The 19,579-nt window shown below is 46.2% G+C and overlaps 1 protein-coding gene across 1 annotated transcript in view; it reads right to left on the reverse strand.

Moving 5' to 3' along the window:
• Positions 1 to 19,579, reverse strand: part of LOC138481405 (nicotinamide N-methyltransferase-like) — a 180,526-nt gene that overhangs the window by 81,925 nt on the left and 79,022 nt on the right. The window contains exon 2 of the mRNA XM_069613542.1: positions 10,930 to 11,137. Coding sequence (XP_069469643.1) covers positions 10,930 to 11,137 — 208 coding nt within the window. The remainder of the gene's footprint in view (positions 1 to 10,929; positions 11,138 to 19,579) is intronic.

Consider the following 19,579-nt stretch of genomic DNA (forward strand, 5'->3'; position numbering starts at 1 on the left):
AATTCATATCACACAGGTACTCAGACTGAAGCGGTCTGTGGTCTCCACCACCCTAGGATGATTGTGTTGAGCAGTGGGTAGAGTGCAGAAATGGTGGGGGAACAAGTCCAGCAGAGGCGTTTGCCCAAATTGGAACCAATGTGAGAGATGATGGTAGGGCTTCTTCCTGAGAACATGGCTTTAAAGAAGAAGAATATGATTTATTAGTTAAAGTATAAAATAAATGGGGGAACGTTGGGGTGGTCAGGAAAGGTCCCAACGATGAAGAGGAGTTCATGTTGCGCACCATATTTATGACTGTGTGTGCTGCCAAATGGGCACAATGTTGCAATTTCATATGTATCCAGTGTACTTAAATGTAAATTGGATGGGTTACTTCAAGTGTTACTTTGTGTCAAGTATTGACCCTATTAGTTGTGTGAACAGTGTATAGATATACAAAAATAGAAAAAAGAGGGGGTTTATCCTTATCACAATGTTAAGGTCTGCTTTCTACAACTCGCAATGTTTGTAGGCAGAGAGCAGGGAAAAGGCTGCAGAGCAATTATATATGGTGTATTAGAGGCTACTAAATAGATATTCTGTTTGTAAACTCGTTAGGTGCAAGATCGCAAACCGATTGAACTTAGCATGGTTGACGAATACACAGAACATCCTCACATAGTAGGATGTCAGTGGTTTAGGTGTTACCCCCATCGTGCAACACACCTTTTAAAGTAACCATGGGTAAAAACTCAGCACGACGAGTCAGCCATAGTAAGATGGCACTGATGCAGAAAAAGAAAAACAATGCAGAGTGCCATGTTTGAGAGGAGTGCAGTATACATCATTATAACCAGTGGATAAGGGAACGCATAGTGTACTTGTTACACAAGGCAATTAGGAGGGCCTCAGAGATACATGAGGTCCTAATTAATTCGGACCTATTGTATCTCTGAAGCTCCACTAATTGCCTTGTGTACCTAGTTCACTATACATTCTCTATTCCACTGGTTGTAATGACCACGGATGTGAGACATTTACTCACACATCACACCGTGGAGATTCCATCATCGACCAACCTATGCCGGCCTGGTTCTTGTGAACATGGAGGCTCTCAAATGAGATCCAATCAATACACCAGACCTCAAGGTGAGGGCTTCGCCAGAGGTCAGCTGTACATAAAGCAAGTTTTGGCGCTTGCTAGTGTACATTTCACTTTGTACTTTGTATTTTTAGGCAAAAGGGAGCGAGGAAAGATGTGGAGGAGGATGCAGAGGTAAGAGAATGAGAGAGCGAGGGAGAGGATGAGAGTAAGGATGAGCAAGAGGAGGTGTGAGCGAGAGACCATGACAGCAGGATGGTAAGAGTGACGGTGTGAGAGGAAGGTTCAGAGAGAAAGTGGGAGACCAATGGAGGATGTAATGAGGATGCACGCATAGTTGCTAGGGAGAGGATGAGAGTGTGAGGATGTAAGTGAGAGATGAACATGGAAAGAGTGCATAAGGAGAGTGAGAGTGTGCAAGGAGAGTGAGAATTAGAGAGCAACAGCAGAATGAAAAAAGGAGGGAAAAAGGGGGAGAGAAAAAAGTGAGTAAATGACAAAACACTGCTCAAATAAGAACCTAAAACTGTCACAAAAATATATGCCAGGATCATTTTGAAACTACAGTCACAATAATTTGAGAAGGGAAATAAGATTCAAAAAGCCACTTATAAGCAAAATACGAGATAGGAACTAATGTGTAGCTGCACGGTGCCTTCAGCTACGTGTACCCCATACAGGCAGTCTGGGACAAGGAAAAAAGGAGATACATTCAGGCTAACATTTCCCAATGCATTCAGGAGATGCCAGTCCAATCCTGGCTTTAACTTTGCAATCTGAGCCTCATAGGCCTGGGTTCCCCATTATAAACCATGGCCTACAATTCACAGAAAACAAAGATAAAAGCAGGACTGCACTACCAACACTCTAATGCTGTTAAAGCCTTACATTTAGGCCAAGCACGTTTTCCGACTAAAAAGCAGGACATCATCTGAAAAGCTATAAAATATGATCGTCCAAAAAGGCTAAGCCCACAAAATGATATGTACATCAGAATATCAGTGATACCTGAACTACCTTTGGCTTCTTTACTTGTCCTTTTGAGTACTGTGGCAAGTGGGTCCACACCGTTGGGAAAGCAACTCAAATTAAACATTAAAGGTGCCCATTAAGCAACCCTCTGCTCCTAGTAGAATACATCGTTTGCAGCTGTCACTTCAGCAACATCAATTTTCACTGGTGCTCTTCAGTATTCCAAGCATCTCAATCCGTTGGAACATTCTGGTTCTGCTGGATGCAACGTACTGTAGTCCAATAAATCAATATGCTTGCCACGTGTGTGATTTGACAACTATTTTGTACTAACTAACGATCCAATTGGCCGTGATAATGTTTCTCTTGCAGGTTTTGCTTACTAGTGAAATGGCCCATGGCTTACTCTGGCTGTGGTGCATGTGTTCTCTTAATTACATGCTGCAATTCCATTGCAACGTACACCCTTCCTCAAAGGAAGATGTTCTTGCTGGACGCAGACACATCAGGCCTTATGGCATGCCTGCTCATCCTCCATCCTCACTTAAGAAAACACAACCAAGGTGACTTGCATGTTCATTGGAACTTAATCTAAAACGCTGCATCAACCCGTGGGAAATTAGCTTCAAATATAGAATCAGCAGCTGTCCTTACTATCGAGTTCACTGCACCCACTTTTTAAAATAAATCCCTCACGTGGGAGGCTTTAGTGTGAACCCGTAAACTCTCACACTTGTACATTCGTAAAGTGGACATGTGTTTTATAATTAAACCGGCATTGTACAACTTCATTAATAATTATACTGTTTGTGGGGAACAGCTGACAGGCAAATGCAAACGTTTCTGAACGGGTTAGTGCCAATACGTGTTCCTTAATTAAACCATCTGCAGCTGCACTGCTGACCTTAGCAAACGTCGTAAGAAATATCCGTCACTACAGCTAATCTTATACAAGCATTACCCATTTCATTCAGGGGACGATGCTCCAGTCCGGTTTTAACTTTTCATTCTGGGACTTGTCATCCCGGATTTCCTCTGTATATGTCCAGGACTACAAGTCCCTGAATGCAAAGTGCAAACCAGGACGGCACCTATTGATCAACAGACTTTGACAAATATAAAATATAGGGTGCAATGCACGGTATGCAAATATAGCTAACCAATACTGAAATTGATTGTGCCAAAGAAAATAACCCTTACAATGAAGTTGCTTTGCTAAGTTGAAGAAAGTTTGGTGTGGCAATACAAAGCTTAGGCACGTTATACGTCAGCATTTCCTCTTGAGGCACCATGCAAAATAGAGTGCCTTATGAGAACCCTTGTCTTAAATTAAATGCACAAATAGCTTGGCTGCCACCACACAACCCACTAAGCTACACATTGCCCTGCGTTTGTTCCATTAATGGAATATCCTCTCATATTCGATGGCTGTTGGTTAATGGGGCTTATGACATTAACGTTGAACCTTGGGCATACTAAAATAATGAGAATGGAAGTTTGCGGATGCCTGAGCATCATCAGAAAAGCTATGAACGGACGAGAGGCCTGAGCTCCAGTGCGGAACAGATACCAGCGCAGTGCTGCGGTTGGTCAGTGAAGGCTCGCAGTCTTTCTACAGTCATAAGAAAACCTGCGCATGGAAGGGGAGGTGACCAGTTAGGCTTGGTGGGTGCCCTCTTTGAAGATGCAATCACTGCGATTGAGGGATGGTAGGGTGCACTAGCTAACTGGGCCAAGCGTTGTAAGGTGGGAAGGGGAAGAGACATGGCTGCTTGGGCAGTGGGGATACCAGGTCCGCGGACAGGGAGTTGTGACCGGATCCTGGATACACACCAGATACAAAAGTACGTCAATGTTAGAACATGTATCACAGTTGGTTCCATGTGTTTATACCGAATTCACTAATAACGAAAACCTTTTTAGTGAATTAAAAATAACTAAAAAAATATCATTTTTCTTGTTTTTCAATTTGGGGGTTCTCCCCCAAACCTCTTGTTTTCCTAGTATTATTACCCCACCCCAACCACCTCCCCCTTTTAATCCCTTACCTCACCTCCCATATGTACTTTTACCCAAAAATTCGATATGTTTTCGTCATTTTTTTATTCACTGAAAAGGTAATTTCTTATTGTGAATTCCTTATTATCACTGCATACCATCACAGTTGCATGAGATCGTTCAGTGAGCCAATGCGTCTGCTGCAGCATCAATCTGTGATCAGTGACCGCACATAGACACACTCCTGCAGAAAGGTGACAGGGCGGCATCCAGCACGGCAAGCCCCTCACCACTCCCCCACCCTAAGGGCCAGATGCACAATTCCTCCTTTCAGCTTCTTCTGATTGGGCCATCCGAGCAACCCGGAGATGAGGGAGTGAAAGCGGGAAGGGATCCCTCGACTGAACCCGAAGTTAGGAAAAAAAGCTGTGGGCTCCTCCCATGGATAGCGAGCACCACTCAACGCCTCCCCCTTCTGCTCCATGCCTTGCCAGTGGAAAACAAATATGCACTTTTGAATAAGGATGTATGCTAGTAAAAAGAAAAGAAACTCAAGAAATGTTTTTAAAAATAGTGTTAATCCGTTTTTTAACATTCATTAGTGTTCTTGTGGAATCGTATCTTACATATATTTGAAATTCGCTCTAGATATAAACAGAAAATGTAAATGAAAAATGCAGCAATCACCGGAAAATGTATCATTTTATTTGGAAGATGCATGGTCTATTTCCCATTCAAAGATTGCCGCTAGTTTCGTCTTGTTTCCAGACAGCTTCCTGAGAGACAGTCATCCAAGATGGCTATAACCATGGAAGAGCTCAGAGCTAAAAGAGTTCTCGAGATGGGCAGGAATGGGTGGGATTAGCCATAGGGATTACCATGGGTAGAAGCAGGGAATGGGAGGGATAAATAACCAAACAACACCAAAATACACTGTGTGTCTCTCCTCAAATGTCATTCATGTCTGCCCCTTGTCAAAAAGCCCTTCCCCCTAGGTACACATGAATCAGTATTTGAATGCAATAGTTTGGGCCATTATAGGTTTCGCAAGCGACACACTAAAAAACCCTAAGTGTACAAGTCTAAAGCCATAGAGGACTGGAGGTTTGCCAGTTTTGGTCCTCCAACTGGAGTTAGAAAGAGTGGGAGAGCGTGGCCTGACACTTGCATGTCCTTGGCACTCAAAACAAATGCATCTCCCACAGTGGACAGATGGCAACATACACATCTAGACCCCAAAAGGACCACTCACCCCCCACCCCTCAGTTTACCCAATTTTGAGGCAATGGCCCTCCTTACAAGGCTTCCGGAAACCCGCCGGTGCTACCGGCGGGTTACCGGCAGACTTGTCTTACCGTTACCAGCACCCAATATCGAGATGTTACTGTGGCAATAAGACCCGAGGCGGCGGGCCAATACCACCCCATCGAGAGCGGACGCGCTGGGAACAAAAGTGTTTCCAGCGTGTTCGCTCCCAAGAAAAGAAGGTAAGTGGGGTTGGGAGGGGGGAAGGGGAAAAAAAAGAAAAAAGTACAGCGGCTCCGGCGGGGGACGATGGAAGCCTCCAGCCGTGTGGAGGTTTCCATCGTCCTCCGCCGGAGACCAAGGGAGAAGAAGGTAAGTGGGGTGGGGAGGGCAGAGAGTTGGGAGGAGGGAGGAAAAAAAAAGTCTTACCTGAGTCCCCGGTGGGGGGCGAAGGCAGCCTCCAGCCATGGGGAGGCTCGCAGCGGGATTGCCCCGCTTTGAGCCTCCTCATTGGCTGAGGGGCTGCCACGCCCCTCGCCGGGAATAGAGTACCTGGCACGCACGGCTCGGAAAAGAGCCAATCAACACGTTGGATTCCCGGTGCGCCGCGCTGCCGGGTACTAATGGGATATTACGGGTACCAGCAATGGCAGTCAGTTCCCATTCCATGGAGTCCTATAGTCCATGGAATGGGCTTGCCCCTATCACTGGCACCGGTAGTAATGGTGCCAGTGATAGGGGCAATTCTCTGCCGGTAGGGGCATGAACTCCTGGCAGGTCAGGCCTGCTGGTAGTTCAGAGCCCCTTCCGGCAGACTTGAAACGAGCCGGTCCAGAAAAGAATGCCGCAGCCGGTAGTAGCAGCGTTTTTACCAGCATTTATTCCAGAACAGCTCCTCCGTAATGACCCACAATGTCTTCAAGGTCAAACATAATGAACTGGCATTCAGTTTCAGCAAAATGGCAGCAGAACCATGAGCAAAGATAGAGTGGGGTAGGATTGGGATTCTGAAGGGAAGAAGTGGGGGAAGAAAGGTTGTTTAAGTGATCAGGGCCAAGTGAAGTTATTGGTGCTATTGTTATGAAAAGATGTAATTGGCTATGCCATGGTGTGAATGGAGGTGTTCACACACGTTTGAAAGCCAGCACAAAGAAAACATAAATAAGTGGTGAGATGTCAATATGAAGATCCGAGTGGCGCGGGTTGAAAGACCCTTGGAAGCCACCACTGGTAACAGGGAAAGCGGGAGTAAATACATAGGGGAAACGGGCGATGAAACAATGGCTTTTGTTTAGTTGCAATGTTTCTATACATAACATGTGTCAACACCGTACAGCATGGGTGCACAACATACGGCCCGCGGGCCAGTTGCGGCCCGCCATGCTCTTTTGACCGGCCCGCGAGGCACAAAGACTTTCCTAATGGAGGGCGGCCCGCGGCCGCCCTCCATTAGGAAAGTCTTTGTTGTCTTCCGGGCCGGACAAAACACTGGCCGTCATTGGCTCAGCACACATGCACCACGTTGCTCCTACGAGCCACGTAGTGTGTGTGTGCTGACCCAATGGAGGGCCAGCACTACGGCTGGCGTGGTCCATAAGGCTTGATGCCGGAAGGCATTTCAGCCTTGGACCACGCCAGCCGTAGTACGAGTCCAGCGTTCCTGCTTACCTGCCGCTTACCTGCCTTCCAGCACGTCTCCGGTAAGTGGTCTGTTTGCGTTTGTGTGTCGGGTCTGTTTTACTTTGTTTGTGTGTGTATGTTGCGATGGGGGGATGGGGGGTGTCGGATGTGTATGAATGTTGGAATTTGAATGCATTTTATGTGTATGTTGAGATGCGGAGGTGGGGGGGGTGTCGGATGTGTATGAATGTTGGAATTTGAATGCATTTTATGTGTATGTTGAGATGCGGGGGTGGGGGGGTGTCGGATGTGTATGAATGTTTTGATTTGAATGTTTTTTGTGTGCTGAGTTGGGGGGGTGGGGGTTCGGGTCTGTATGGGTGCATGTTTGTGTGCTGAGTTGGGGTTGGGGGGGTTCGGGTCTGTGTGTGCTGATTTGGGGGGTGGGGGTTCAGGTCTGTATGGGTGCATGTGTGTGTGCTGAGTTGGGGGGTGGGGGGTTCGGGTCTGTATGGGTGCATGTGTGTGTGCTGAGTTGGGGGGTGGGGGTCCGGGTCTGTAAGGGTGCATGTGTGTGTGCTGAGTTGGGGGGTGGGGGGTTCGGGTCTGTAAGGGTGCATGTGTGTGTGCTGAGTTGGGGGGTGGGGGGTTCGGGTCTGTATGGGTGCATGTGTGTGTGCTGAGTTGGGGGGTGGGGGGTTCGAGTCTGTATGGGTGCGTGTGTGCTGAGTTGGGGGGTGGGGGGTTCGGGTCTGTATGGGTGCATGTGTGTGTGCTGAGTTGGGGGGTGGGGGTTCGGGTCTGTACGGGTGCATGTGTGTGTGCTGAGTTGGGGGGTGGGGGGTTCGGGTCTGTAAGGGTGCATGTGTGTGTGCTGAGTTGGGGGGTGGGGGGTTCGGGTCTGTAAGGGTGCATGTGTGTGTGCTGAGTTGGTGGGTGGGGGGTTCGGGTCTGTATGGGTGCATGCTTGAGAATGTGTGTGCTGCGTTGGGGGCGCGGGGTTCGGGTCTGTATGGGTTCATGCTTGAGAATGTGTGTGCTGCGTTGGGGGCGGGGGTTCGGGTCTGTATGGGTGCATGCTTGAGAGTGTGTTTGAGGTATAGTGTTTGGTTGGGGGTGAGGGGGCCATGGGGCATAGTGTTTGGTTGGGGGTGAGGTGGCCATGGGGCATAGTGTTTGGTTGGGGGTGAGGGGGCCATGGGGCATAGTGTTTGGTTGGGGGTGAGGGGGCCATGGGGCATAGTGTTTGGTTGGGGGTGAGGGACAGGGGGCATAGTGTTTGGTTGGGGGTGGGGGCCATGGGGCATAGTGTTTGGTTGGGGTGGGGGCCATGGGGCATAGTGTTTGGTTGGGGGTGAGGGGCCCATGGGGCATAGTGTTTGGGGCTTAGGGGGGTGAGGGGGCCATGGGGCATAGTGTTTGGTTGAGTGTGAGGGCCATGGGGCATAGTGTTTGGTTGGGGTGGGGGCCATGGGGCATAGTGTTTGGTTGGGGGTGAGGGGCCCATGGGGCATAGTGTTTGGTTGGGGGTTAGGGGGCCATGGGGCATAGTGTTTGGTTGAGTGTGAGGGGCAGGGGGCATAGTGTTTGCTTGGGGGGTGAGGGACAGGGGGCATAGTGTTTGGTTGGGGGTTAGGGGGCCATGGGGCATAGTGTTTGGTTGAGTGTGAGGGGCAGGGGGCATAGTGTTTGCTTGGGGGGTGAGGGACAGGGGGCATAGTGTTTGGTTGGGGGTTAGGGGGCCATGGGGCATAGTGTTTGGTTGAGTGTGAGGGGCAGGGGGCATAGTGTTTGCTTGGGGGGTGAGGGACAGGGGGCATAGTGTTTGGTTGGGAGCCATGGGGCATAGTGTTTGGTTGGGGGTTAGGGGGGGTGAGGGGGCCATGGGGCATAGTGTTTGGTTGGGGGTGAGGGACAGGGGGCATAGTGTTTGCTTGGGGGGTGAGGGACAGGGGGCATAGTGTTTGGTTGGGGGTGGGGGCCATGGGGCATAGTGTTTGGTTGGGGTGGGGGTCATGGGGCATAGTGTTTGGTTGGGGGTGAGGGGCCCATGGGGCATAGTGTTTGGTTGGGGGTTAGGGGGGTGAGGGGGCCATGGGGCATAGTGTTTGGTTGGGGGTGAGGGACAGGGGGCATAGTGTTTGGTTGGGGGTGGGGGCCATGGGGCATAGTGTTTGGTTGGGGTGGGGGCCATGGGGCATAGTGTTTGGTTGGGGGTTAGGGGGGTGAGGGGGCCATGGGGCATAGTGTTTGGTTGGGGGTGAGGGACAGGGGGCATAGTGTTTGCTTGGGGGGTGAGGGACAGGGGGCATAGTGTTTGGTTGGGGGTGGGGGCCATGGGGCATAGTGTTTGGTTGGGGTGGGGGTCATGGGGCATAGTGTTTGGTTGGGGGTGAGGGGACCATGGGGCATAGTGTTTGGTTGGGGGTTAGGGGGGTGAGGGGGCCATGGGGCATAGTGTTTGGTTGGGGGTGAGGGACAGGGGGCATAGTGTTTGGTTGGGGGTGGGGGCCATGGGGCATAGTGTTTGGTTGGGGTGGGGGCCATGGGGCATAGTGTTTGGTTGGGGGTGAGGGGCCCATGGGGCATAGTGTTTGGTTGGGGGTTAGGGGGGTGAGGGGGCCATGGGGCATAGTGTTTGGTTGAGTGTGAGGGACAGGGGGCATAGTGTTTGCTTGGGGGTGAGGGACAGGGGGCATAGTGTTTGGTTGGGGTTGGGAGCCATGGGGCATAGTGTTTGGTTGGGGGTTAGGGGGGTGAGGGGGCCATGGGGCATAGTGTTTGGTTGGGGTGAGGGACAGGGGGCATAGTGTTTGCTTGGGGGGTGAGGGACAGGGGGCATAGTGTTTGGTTGGGGGTGGGGGCCATGGGGCATAGTGTTTGGTTGGGGGTGGGGGCCATGGGGCATAGTGTTTGGTTGGGGGTGAGGGGGCCCATGGGGCATAGTGTTTGGTTGGGGGTGAGGGGGCCATGGGGCATAGTGTTTGGTTGGCGGTGAGAGACAGAGGGCATAGTGTTTGCTTGGGGGGTGAGGGACAGGGGGCATAGTGTTTGGTTGGAGGTGGGAGCCATGGGGCATAGTGTTTGGTTAGGGGTTAGGGGGGTGAGGGGGCCATGGGGCATAGTGTTTGGTTGGGGATGGGAGCCATGGGGCATAGTGTTTGGTTGGGGGTGAGGGGACCATGGGGCATAGTGTTTGGTTGGGGATGGGAGCCATGGGGCATAGTGTTGCACTCCAAGAGTGAACTCAATAATAAAGGTAAAACAGGCACAGTTAGGAGATGTACATCCTTTGCTTTTTTGAGGAAACCTGACTCAACGAAGGCCATACTCCTCTTGGGTAACCCAAACAGCAAACTATAGCAGTCCAAAATAACGGAATGTCCAATCAAGGGTCAATAAAATATATATAATTTAATTAAATAGACGATATACAATAACTAAATCGAAATAAATGATAGCAATGGAAAATGTGTAGTACAAAATGTAAGTTTGAAATGCAATAAAAATCATTACCCCTAAAAAACATCTTTTTCCATGTGTTTAATACAAATTGGGGGTTGAAAAAGCCTCCTGACATGTCCCGCCTACCGCCCCGCCCACTTTTACTTTTCGGCCCACTATAGCCCTCATGTAAGGTACTTTCGGCCCTCTGTCAAAATCAGTTGTGCACCCCTGCCGTACAGACACAGTAATACAAACATACTATAATCATACTATCTGATATGGAAATCGAGCCGAAAACGATACGTTCTTTTTATGTCTGAAATTCCTTCGTAGAGACTCATGTCATACCATTGCTCAACGACTTGGTACACGTTTTATTTTCGATCATGAAACACCTGTGTGCTTTATTTGTAGGGATGGGCTCTTGACATGCAGCAGTGGAACACTGGAAAAACACTCATCACCTGTAGAATTACAGAGAGATTCTCACATGGTTCATGAACAAAGATTTAATATCAATACAACATCAGCAAGATAGATTGTTTAACATTAGAAAGAAATACCTGTTCCCTTCAAGATCACAAACAAACTTGACAACGGGTGTCCAATCAAATGCCCCAGATTCTTTTTTGAGCCACTTCTCTAGCTCTTGGCGATTTCGTTTGCTGTAGTCAGTGGGAGTGATTTCCTTATAGGCTTCACAGGATGAGAGCAGTTGATATATAGTTGGGCCAGACCCAATATCTATCAGGGTGTCCCCTGATAAACCACCTAATGGACAAAAACAAATCACCAAAATGAACCAGATTTATTTTCTGTGATCCCTCTGATAAAGACATGATGAATCCACACTAAAACTCCCCTCCCCCTGCCTAAGCCAGAAACCGGCCTATAGGAACACAGGCCTCATTATGAGCATCTCCTATTTTTAAAATGCCAACTAATTATGAGTTGTATCTCATGAGATGCTTGCAGAACTCTCAATTTGCCCATTCCATGTGTGTAAAAGCCATCTAGGTTCACTATTTTCCTGGAATTCTGGGATTCGCAGTACTAACTTTAAAATGGAAAAGACACACTATAATTGCCAAAGTTCAAAGAACAAAACAGAACTAGGTGACTTTCTTGCACATGGAACTGGGAACATTGAGAGCTCTGTATTTACGGCATGGGGTACACATTATGATTTAACATTTCCAGAAAGCTTTGCTATGGGTACAGATCCATTTTGTTTTGGGATATATTTTGAATATTTAAGAAATGTGAGAGGCAATTTTCTATTGGGGATTTTCTAGTTGCATTTCAGTTTTTTGTATAATAGTGATTCATTCTTCTCTCCAGGATCCCTACTTGGTTTTTTTTTTGGCAAAAGGTGAAAACAAAATCTATATTTTCTTTTTATTCATTTGACTTTTATGTGAATTGAAAATGCACTTCAAACTCTTTTAGGTTTTGCGGTGAACTTCTCAGATGTACTCAATAATTTACAACAATTACTCAAATTGATGTTTTAACACCAATCATTTTTTTCCATTTCTTTTCAATTCAAAATTACATCACTGCATTACAATGTTGCCAAAAGAGGCCGCCCAGTCAAACATGTAAGATATAAGACTCCTAGTTTGAGCCATTCAAAGTGCCTCATTATGAGTTTGGCGATATTGCGGTGGTAAATCCACCTAAATACCACCAAATGAAATTACTGTTACTGCCACTTGGTCCCGCAGATTTACTGCGGGATTACAAGTGGTTGGAGGGCGGTATAAGCCCCCATTTCTGGAATCCAGAGAACTCCATGGGATTTTGGCGGTAATTCTGCCAATTTTCCAATTTGTTGCTGGTAAGGAGGTTTATTTACCTCCAGCATTTTACCAGAGAAAAATCCTCCTCCAGACTATCACCAAGCCTATTGTTCAGTGATGCAGTAATGCCGCTGTGAAGGTAATGGAATTACTGCTGCGTTACAGCCGTTTTTACTGCACCTCTATTAATGGTTTCGTTTTGATCCTTTTTCAAGCCTTTTATTAATAGTCAATCTGTGTCACTCTTACAGTTTTCCTTACTTTGCTGTTCCATAAACAGAATCTTTAATTTGCAGGAAGTTGGAGGAAGAGGTTAAGAAGAAAGTGATGTAAAGTAAGAACCAAGAGGGCCAAAGTCTTCTTTCTGTAGCTTTCTGGCACCTTGGCATTGTTGGTCCTCCCCTGTCCTCCATCTGTGCCATATCAAAGGGTCTCCTACGTTAATTATCCTAAGTCTTTGCCCTTGTCCTGTAGCTTCCCCTGAACTGCCGGTTCACTGCCCGATGCCCCCAAAGGAGGCCAATCTCTTCACCTGGGGGAGATGCTAGATTCCCACCAAGGCAATAATGGGATTTCCTGTGTACAGCTAAGTCCATGTATTGTGGAAGCTGTTTCAAAAGCAGGACAGCAAATATCTCTTTCATCTGTATATCAAAATGGAAACCCAGAGTGCAAGGATAAAAAGTATTGTCAGCAAACCAAATTATGCCTGTTTAATTTAATCACCTCATAAATAACTTTGAGCCTAATTAAAGATTTGCCGGTACAGAAACAATGGTGCCGGTAAGCTCACCGACACCCTTGTATCCGGACCGGCAAACTACGTGTCTGCCTGCTGTGGCCACTGTGCCTGCTAGGTCTGATTCTGCCAGGCGCAGCCGTCACGATAAGTAGACCATTCATGGAAGCACCAGCAACGTTAACAACGATGCCAGCGCTTCTGAGTCCCCATTCCCATAGGGTCCTCTGGGACTCTATGGAAATGGGGACTTACATTTCACCAGCACCTGACTTCTCGGGCCGTCAGAATTGGAATTTCCCAGTGGCACTGGGAAGTCAGGCGCCGGTAAAATGTTACGAGTCCGGCGGCAGCCCGCCGGTAGCACCGTCAGAGTTACCGTCAGATTCGTAATGAGGCCCTATATCTTTAAATAAGACAGCACCTTTTTAGCAGCAGAGCATATGTGCAAAGTGGGTCTGTTTGGCAGCACCATTTTCCTGCAGAGAAACTACCTTTACTTTGCATGGCAAAGTTTGAAAAAAATGCTCAGGATTGTACCCTCGCAGATGGCCTTCTGTCTCAGTATGCCAGAAGTGCCAATGTACCCTATTGTGATGCCACCAATGCAACACATCCTTCTCAATTTCGGTTTCCCACTCCCTGACTCTCCTTTGAAACTTTCCTATCCATTTAACCTCTTCCCAACTCTCTGTGCTGCTTCCCTGTGTCCATCACCCTCTTTACCACCCATTCCCCTACTACCTTAGCTGTTTTTACCACACCACTGAACCTGCATTAAACCTCTCCCCCTACTGCTGAGACCTGCGCCACTCCGTCGTTCCTTCCGTTGCTGTTTCAGTCTTGCCTTCTGGACCCTGTTTACGGGCATTCCTAACTGTGCTCTTCGTCTTCTCAACTTTCCTTGTGTGCCCCTCCAGTAGGCCCCCTGACCACTTCCTGGTGCACCCACAAAACATGCACTCTTCATTCCCTCAACATGCCTTCCTTTTGAAACCAGAAAAGATATGGAGGCATTCCCAATGTTGTCCATTTGCAATTTATTGTTCGCAAATGCAGCTGAACATACGGTCTCAAAGGGCAGAGACTAACATATATAAGAACGTAGGGATTATGCTAATTTAATTTTCATAGTACAATTCTTCCTGATCAAAGAGATTAGCATCTTGTTCTACCATCCTAGATCTCTCATGAGCTTGTGAAATAGGTTGGGGATACTGTGCTCACAGGTTTCAAGCTCTGAGGTGACGTTCTATTTTTCTTGCATGTTTGACACCCATTCTAATCACTGTCAGCTGCTAACTTTATGAAATTTGGAGTCATTTATAGTAAACATTTTAACTTGTTTGAAGCATTGCAACGCCATGTTCATTTTGAGAAGTGTGGAGCCTGTGTATTTCCTAAAACCGGATATTATTGGCATAGAAAACCAATGTCAAATTGATGTTTATACCCTAATGTCGGGATTGTTTCTGATAATCTGAACAATGGGCTTCATTGAGAGAGCAACATTGCTTTGTTTTTGCTCTTGCTTTGTTCATTTTTGGATTTGTACTGTCTGTGAAATATGCATATTCATCTTTAATTTAGTCTGCGGTTTCTGGAAATTGGTGTGGGTAAACTCGGTGACGTTTTGTCTGAATTGAAATGTGGGAAATCATTTGTGGCTAAAACTCCAGTTTATCCTATTAAAGTTATTGATATCCAGGGTAGGTCTGAAATTGGGATTTATGTCTCTTACTCATGGTTGTGGCATCATTCACTCTTCCAATGTTGTGCATTGCTATTGGAGATAAAGATGGACTGGCCCAGATGGACAAGGAATGGAAAGACCGGCAGCTGGTGGCTTGCTCAAATCTTTGCAAAGATTGTTGTGCCTGTTGTAAGTAATTAGTTATGTCTGTAACAACTGCAATTTCATTTATGATGGTGTTAAGATAAGTACAGAAAGGGATTCTGTAATCAAATCCGTGGCAATCTCTGAATATAGGAATGAGATTAAATGTTTGAATTTACCTGGCTGATGCGGCTTTTCTTGAATATCCTCTAGGACAATGGCATTAACCTGTCTGACCCAAGTGTCTTATTTTATAGGAGGGATCAAATTGGATCTTTTGCTTCTTCAGGTATTATTGTTGTTTTTTAACTCTGCATAAAGCGCTTTCGAAATTCTGAGAAGTGAGTCCACAGAACCCTGCAAGAGACGTGTGTGCTCGGAGAAGAAATATATTGTATTTAAAACTAACAATATTTGCAGTTTAGAGTCCGATCTTACATGTGTTTCCCATATAATTTTTAGTCCTGCTATTTGATTTCTGGAATGAGAGATTCTTAATTTACATGCCAATATGCAATTTGCTTTGCTGGAGTTTATGAGTAGCAACAATGAAGGTCTAAAGCAGGCCTACTGCATTTTGAAGAGTAGTGCCTCTAATTTCCCACAATCCATTCTAAGATTAAAAGATCTTTATCCCGCTCTCAAATAATCTCAAATAATCTGACCTGACCGCTGATTGTCGCTTTTCCAGCATCTAGATTACTCCTGAAGTCATGTATCCTTATCATTCTCCTGGTATTATGAATTAGGAGATTTGATCAGTTACTACCAGGCCACTCAAGATAATGTTGAGCTTGCAAGGGGCTACTTATTGACCTAACTCTATTGTCACATTGAATGGAGCTTGGTCAGAGATCACTGAGTTTCCGTAACATGAAGGGAGGATTAACAGTGAGAAACACAGTGTGGGAACCCTGAAATTTGTCACTGAGAAGAGACCTTGAGAACTGTGGGGAAAGGCTTTAAGAATGCCTCAGTAACCAACAACGAGAAGGAGTAAGAAAAGGGTTCAGGAGCCCAGTCAAGGCTAGGACTTTAACTCACTGAATATGTTATTGATTTCCCAGGGAAGCTTTAGTGTGGGACTTGCTAGGAACTGGATTAACCTTTGTTTGTGCACTTGCTACTTTCCAGATTGACAATGGCCCTCATTAAGAGGTTGACAGTAACCGCCGGTGCGACCGGCGAGTTGCCGCCAACCCTGAAACACTGTTTCTGGCACCTGACTTCCCAGTGCCACCGGGACATTACAAGTCCCGGCTGCTTATGGGAAGTCTGGCGCCGGAAATTGTAAGTCTCCCTGGGGACTAGGAAGCACCTGCACCATTGCTGAGGGTGCTGGTGCTTCCATGGTAACTCTGCCTGCCGGGGCTGCTGCGCCCAGGCAGGATCAGACCTGTCAGGGGCTTCGGTCCCGGCAGGCAGACTCGTAATGTGGCAGTCCAGAAAGAAGGGTGCCGGTAAGCTTACCAGCACCCTTGTTTCCGGACTGCCACACTTGTAATGAGGACCACTCTCTTTTATCTAGCGGCCCCAGAGCACGCTCCCACCCTGGAAAATAACCATCCTGACAACGTTTAGTTTAATTCAGACTCTATTTGTTTCTATTTCTGGCTGCCACTTGATCAATATCCACCAGCTCACCATCAGAAGAGCACTTTTTTAGTGGTTTATAACTTTAGCGCTGTTTGACAAATCTGCACTAAATCTTTTAAAAGTTATAGACCCAACTGAGTTATTTTTAAATGTTTTGTGCTGCTTTATAAAACGGGGGGCATTGTGAATTTACACATTCATTTTCCATAGATAAATGGTTGAATCTACATCCCGAACATTCTGTACTGATTTGTGTCAAGTCTTTATGAGAACCTTGCATCTAGTCTGATTTGCTGTCCCTTTGAGATTTGGTGAAAATACAGATTTTCAATACATTCGTAGTAGAAAATCATGATTCTATTAAAGAGACAGAGGTGAAGGATTATGCTCTACTCAACTCTTTACTTTTCGAGCAGCCAAACCCCGGCCCATAATCAATTGCTAGGTTGGAATTGTAAGTGGGAAAATGTATGTGTGAAATACTTGGGAGTCTATCTTGTTAGGGATTTCAAGAAAATTGTTGCGTATAATGTAGATAAAGTAATTGAAGTTCTTCTGAGGGATGTTAGAAAATGGAGACATATTCATTTTAATATCTGGGCAAATATTAACGCAATTAAAATGGTGCTATTAACAAAAGTCTAATATATTATTCAATTACTTCCTTTACGATTCACAAAGAAAGTCCTTGGGCGTATAGACAAGGAATTTCAAGAATTTTTATGGGATGTGGGTAAAAGGGCTAGGATACCTCGCAATATAATGGTTTGAAGTGTTCAGGAAGGAGGATTTGGATATCCTATACTTGAGAACTATTGTAAAGGATTTTTGTTAAAAAAGATGATTAATTATTCTGATGAAGGACAGTGCCTAATACTGTGGTGGGTTCAAATAGAAAAAAAAGTGTTAGAGCCTCATTATGCAAAGAGCCTGTACTCCTTTGGGAATTACCCAGACAAGTTATGAACCGAAAGCCTATTGTTGTCACTAAAGATGCATTAACTTCATTAATAGGGGGTAGTGGGCAAGGGCTGTTTATGTACAAGGATGCGTCGCTTTGGCATAACCCGGAATTACAGGCGAATAATAAGATGTTTAATTGGAGGAGTTGGATTAATAAAGGTATCTTAGTTATTGGCAACATTTGGGTTGATGGGGGAATGGTTCCCTTAGAGAACATGAGGGAGAAATATGGGCTAAATAGAACGGAATTAGGGAGGTATAGAGTTTTGGAGATCTTGATTTCTGAAAGGCAACAGATGTTGGATGCACCACTCATGCAGAAACCAGAGATTTGTAGTCTATTTACTACAATGTTGCAGAAAGTGTCCACTTTTTTGAGACTCATGCCATTAGGGAGTCATTGGTTGGTCTCATGGGAGAAGTTACGATTGGCCTGGTCCGAAGAATTGAGCGGGGATATTCTGGTAAAAGAATGGGAGAATCTCTGGAAAGTTCCAGTTAAGGTAAAGATCGACTTGAACCTGTGTTACATTCATCAGCGGGTGTTGGGAAGGGTTTATTGGACCACTGTGCGTATGTATGTTTTGGGGATGTTAGATAGTAAATGCTGCTGGGGTTGTTGGAAAGAGAAAGGTACTCTGTTACACATGTTGTGGGATTTTGACAGAGTGATGGACTACTGGAAGGACGTGCTGGATAGAATTGATTCAATCTGGAACATCACCTTCCCGCAAAATCCTTTGGCTGTCATTTTACAGTCACCAAGAAGTGGGCCAAATATTGACTGTGTAACATTGTGTTGGATTAATAGAGCCTTACTGGTGGCAATGAAACAGATACTAAAAGTGTGGAAAATGAGGAAAAAACCACTTGTTGAAGGATGGCTCCTTGATGTGCAGATTCTTTCAAACTATGAGAAAAGTATGTTTTGTAAGCAGCGCAAGGAGACGATATATGAAGAATTGTGGGGACATTCTAATGAATTATATGTGTGATGATAGATTGGAGTGTTGAGTGTGAAATGTAATAATATGGTATGGGGGGGTTTAGGGTGAGGGTGTATACTTGTTTTGTCTCTCGTCCTGTTTTGTTTCTGTTTTATGTGTGGTGTCTTTTTTATGGTTATTCTCTGGGCTTGGGTTTTGGTTGTTGGGTGATTTGTTGAGCTCTTTTGGATATAGGATATATTATTTGACCCTGTTTTGCAAGTTTGGAATTGTTGATAATCCAAGATTTATATATCGGTTATTGTTGTATTTTGATGATTTGTTGAAAAACAAGAAATAAAGAGTGTAACGCTCACCTGACTCCCACGGAGACGCTGACCAGGTCTGGGCTGCTGCGGCCTCTTCTAAGGTGATGCGCAGGACTCGGAACACCGACTGGGCCGGACCCCCAAACCTCGCCTGTCTGATGCGTAGGAAGATTTTTCTGTAGATGGGCAAAAGGATTTTAATCACCTGCGGAGTGACGAGTCGAACCCCTCCTTTCTCCTTTTACTCTCTCTTCAAACCACCTCTGAACCTTCCCGTTAATTCTCACCTTAAGATTTGAAATGATGAGCTCTCCATCCTGCTTCTGGTGCAGGGGTGCGGTAGAATCCAGTTACTTCACTGGTTATTGGACGGGCATTCAGGTCCAGTTGCTTCACTGTTTTTTTGGATGAATAAGGCACTTTCGTAAGTATATGACTTATCAAGTTCAAGGGTTGTTCTCCCTTCCTTTTTGGCCTTTATTTTCAATGGACTGCTTTTAGTCTTTTAGCGCAGGTGCAGAGCGAAGATTCCACGTAGAGAAGACAATTCGCTGAGGATAATTCAGGTGAGCTTATGTTGGGGTGGTTTTTCTAATGTCTGTATGTTCACCCACTAATGCGCGTGTTCTTTTTTCCCCATAGGGGCCAGGGCGCGGTACTGCCAAAAGGCGTGCCGACCCGAGATGAGGAAGGATTCTCCCCCACCAATCGCCAGGTAAGCCTTCTGGCAAATCAGTTTTTTCCCAATGTTTTCTCTGGCTCACCTTTTGTTCTTCTCTTTTCCTTCCTAGGTGCTGGAATGCAGCGGAACGTGCGGATGGTCGTAGGAGTACGGAATTCCTTGTGGACAGGTGAGTTGAGCGCAGCGCTGCAACGAGCAACGCGAGGAATCCAAAAATAATGTCTTTTCCTTTAGGATCGTCGGCGTGTTGGCTCCGGATCCCATGCAATATCAGGTAATGTCCTTTATTCACCTTCTCTTCCTCTCTTCTTCCTTTTAGGTGTTCCAGGACTGAAGCAG

Source organism: Ambystoma mexicanum, chromosome 5p (assembly GCF_040938575.1).
Source record: "Ambystoma mexicanum isolate Mex_15411 chromosome 5p, UKY_AmexF1_1, whole genome shotgun sequence".
NCBI lineage: Eukaryota > Metazoa > Chordata > Amphibia > Caudata > Ambystomatidae > Ambystoma > Ambystoma mexicanum.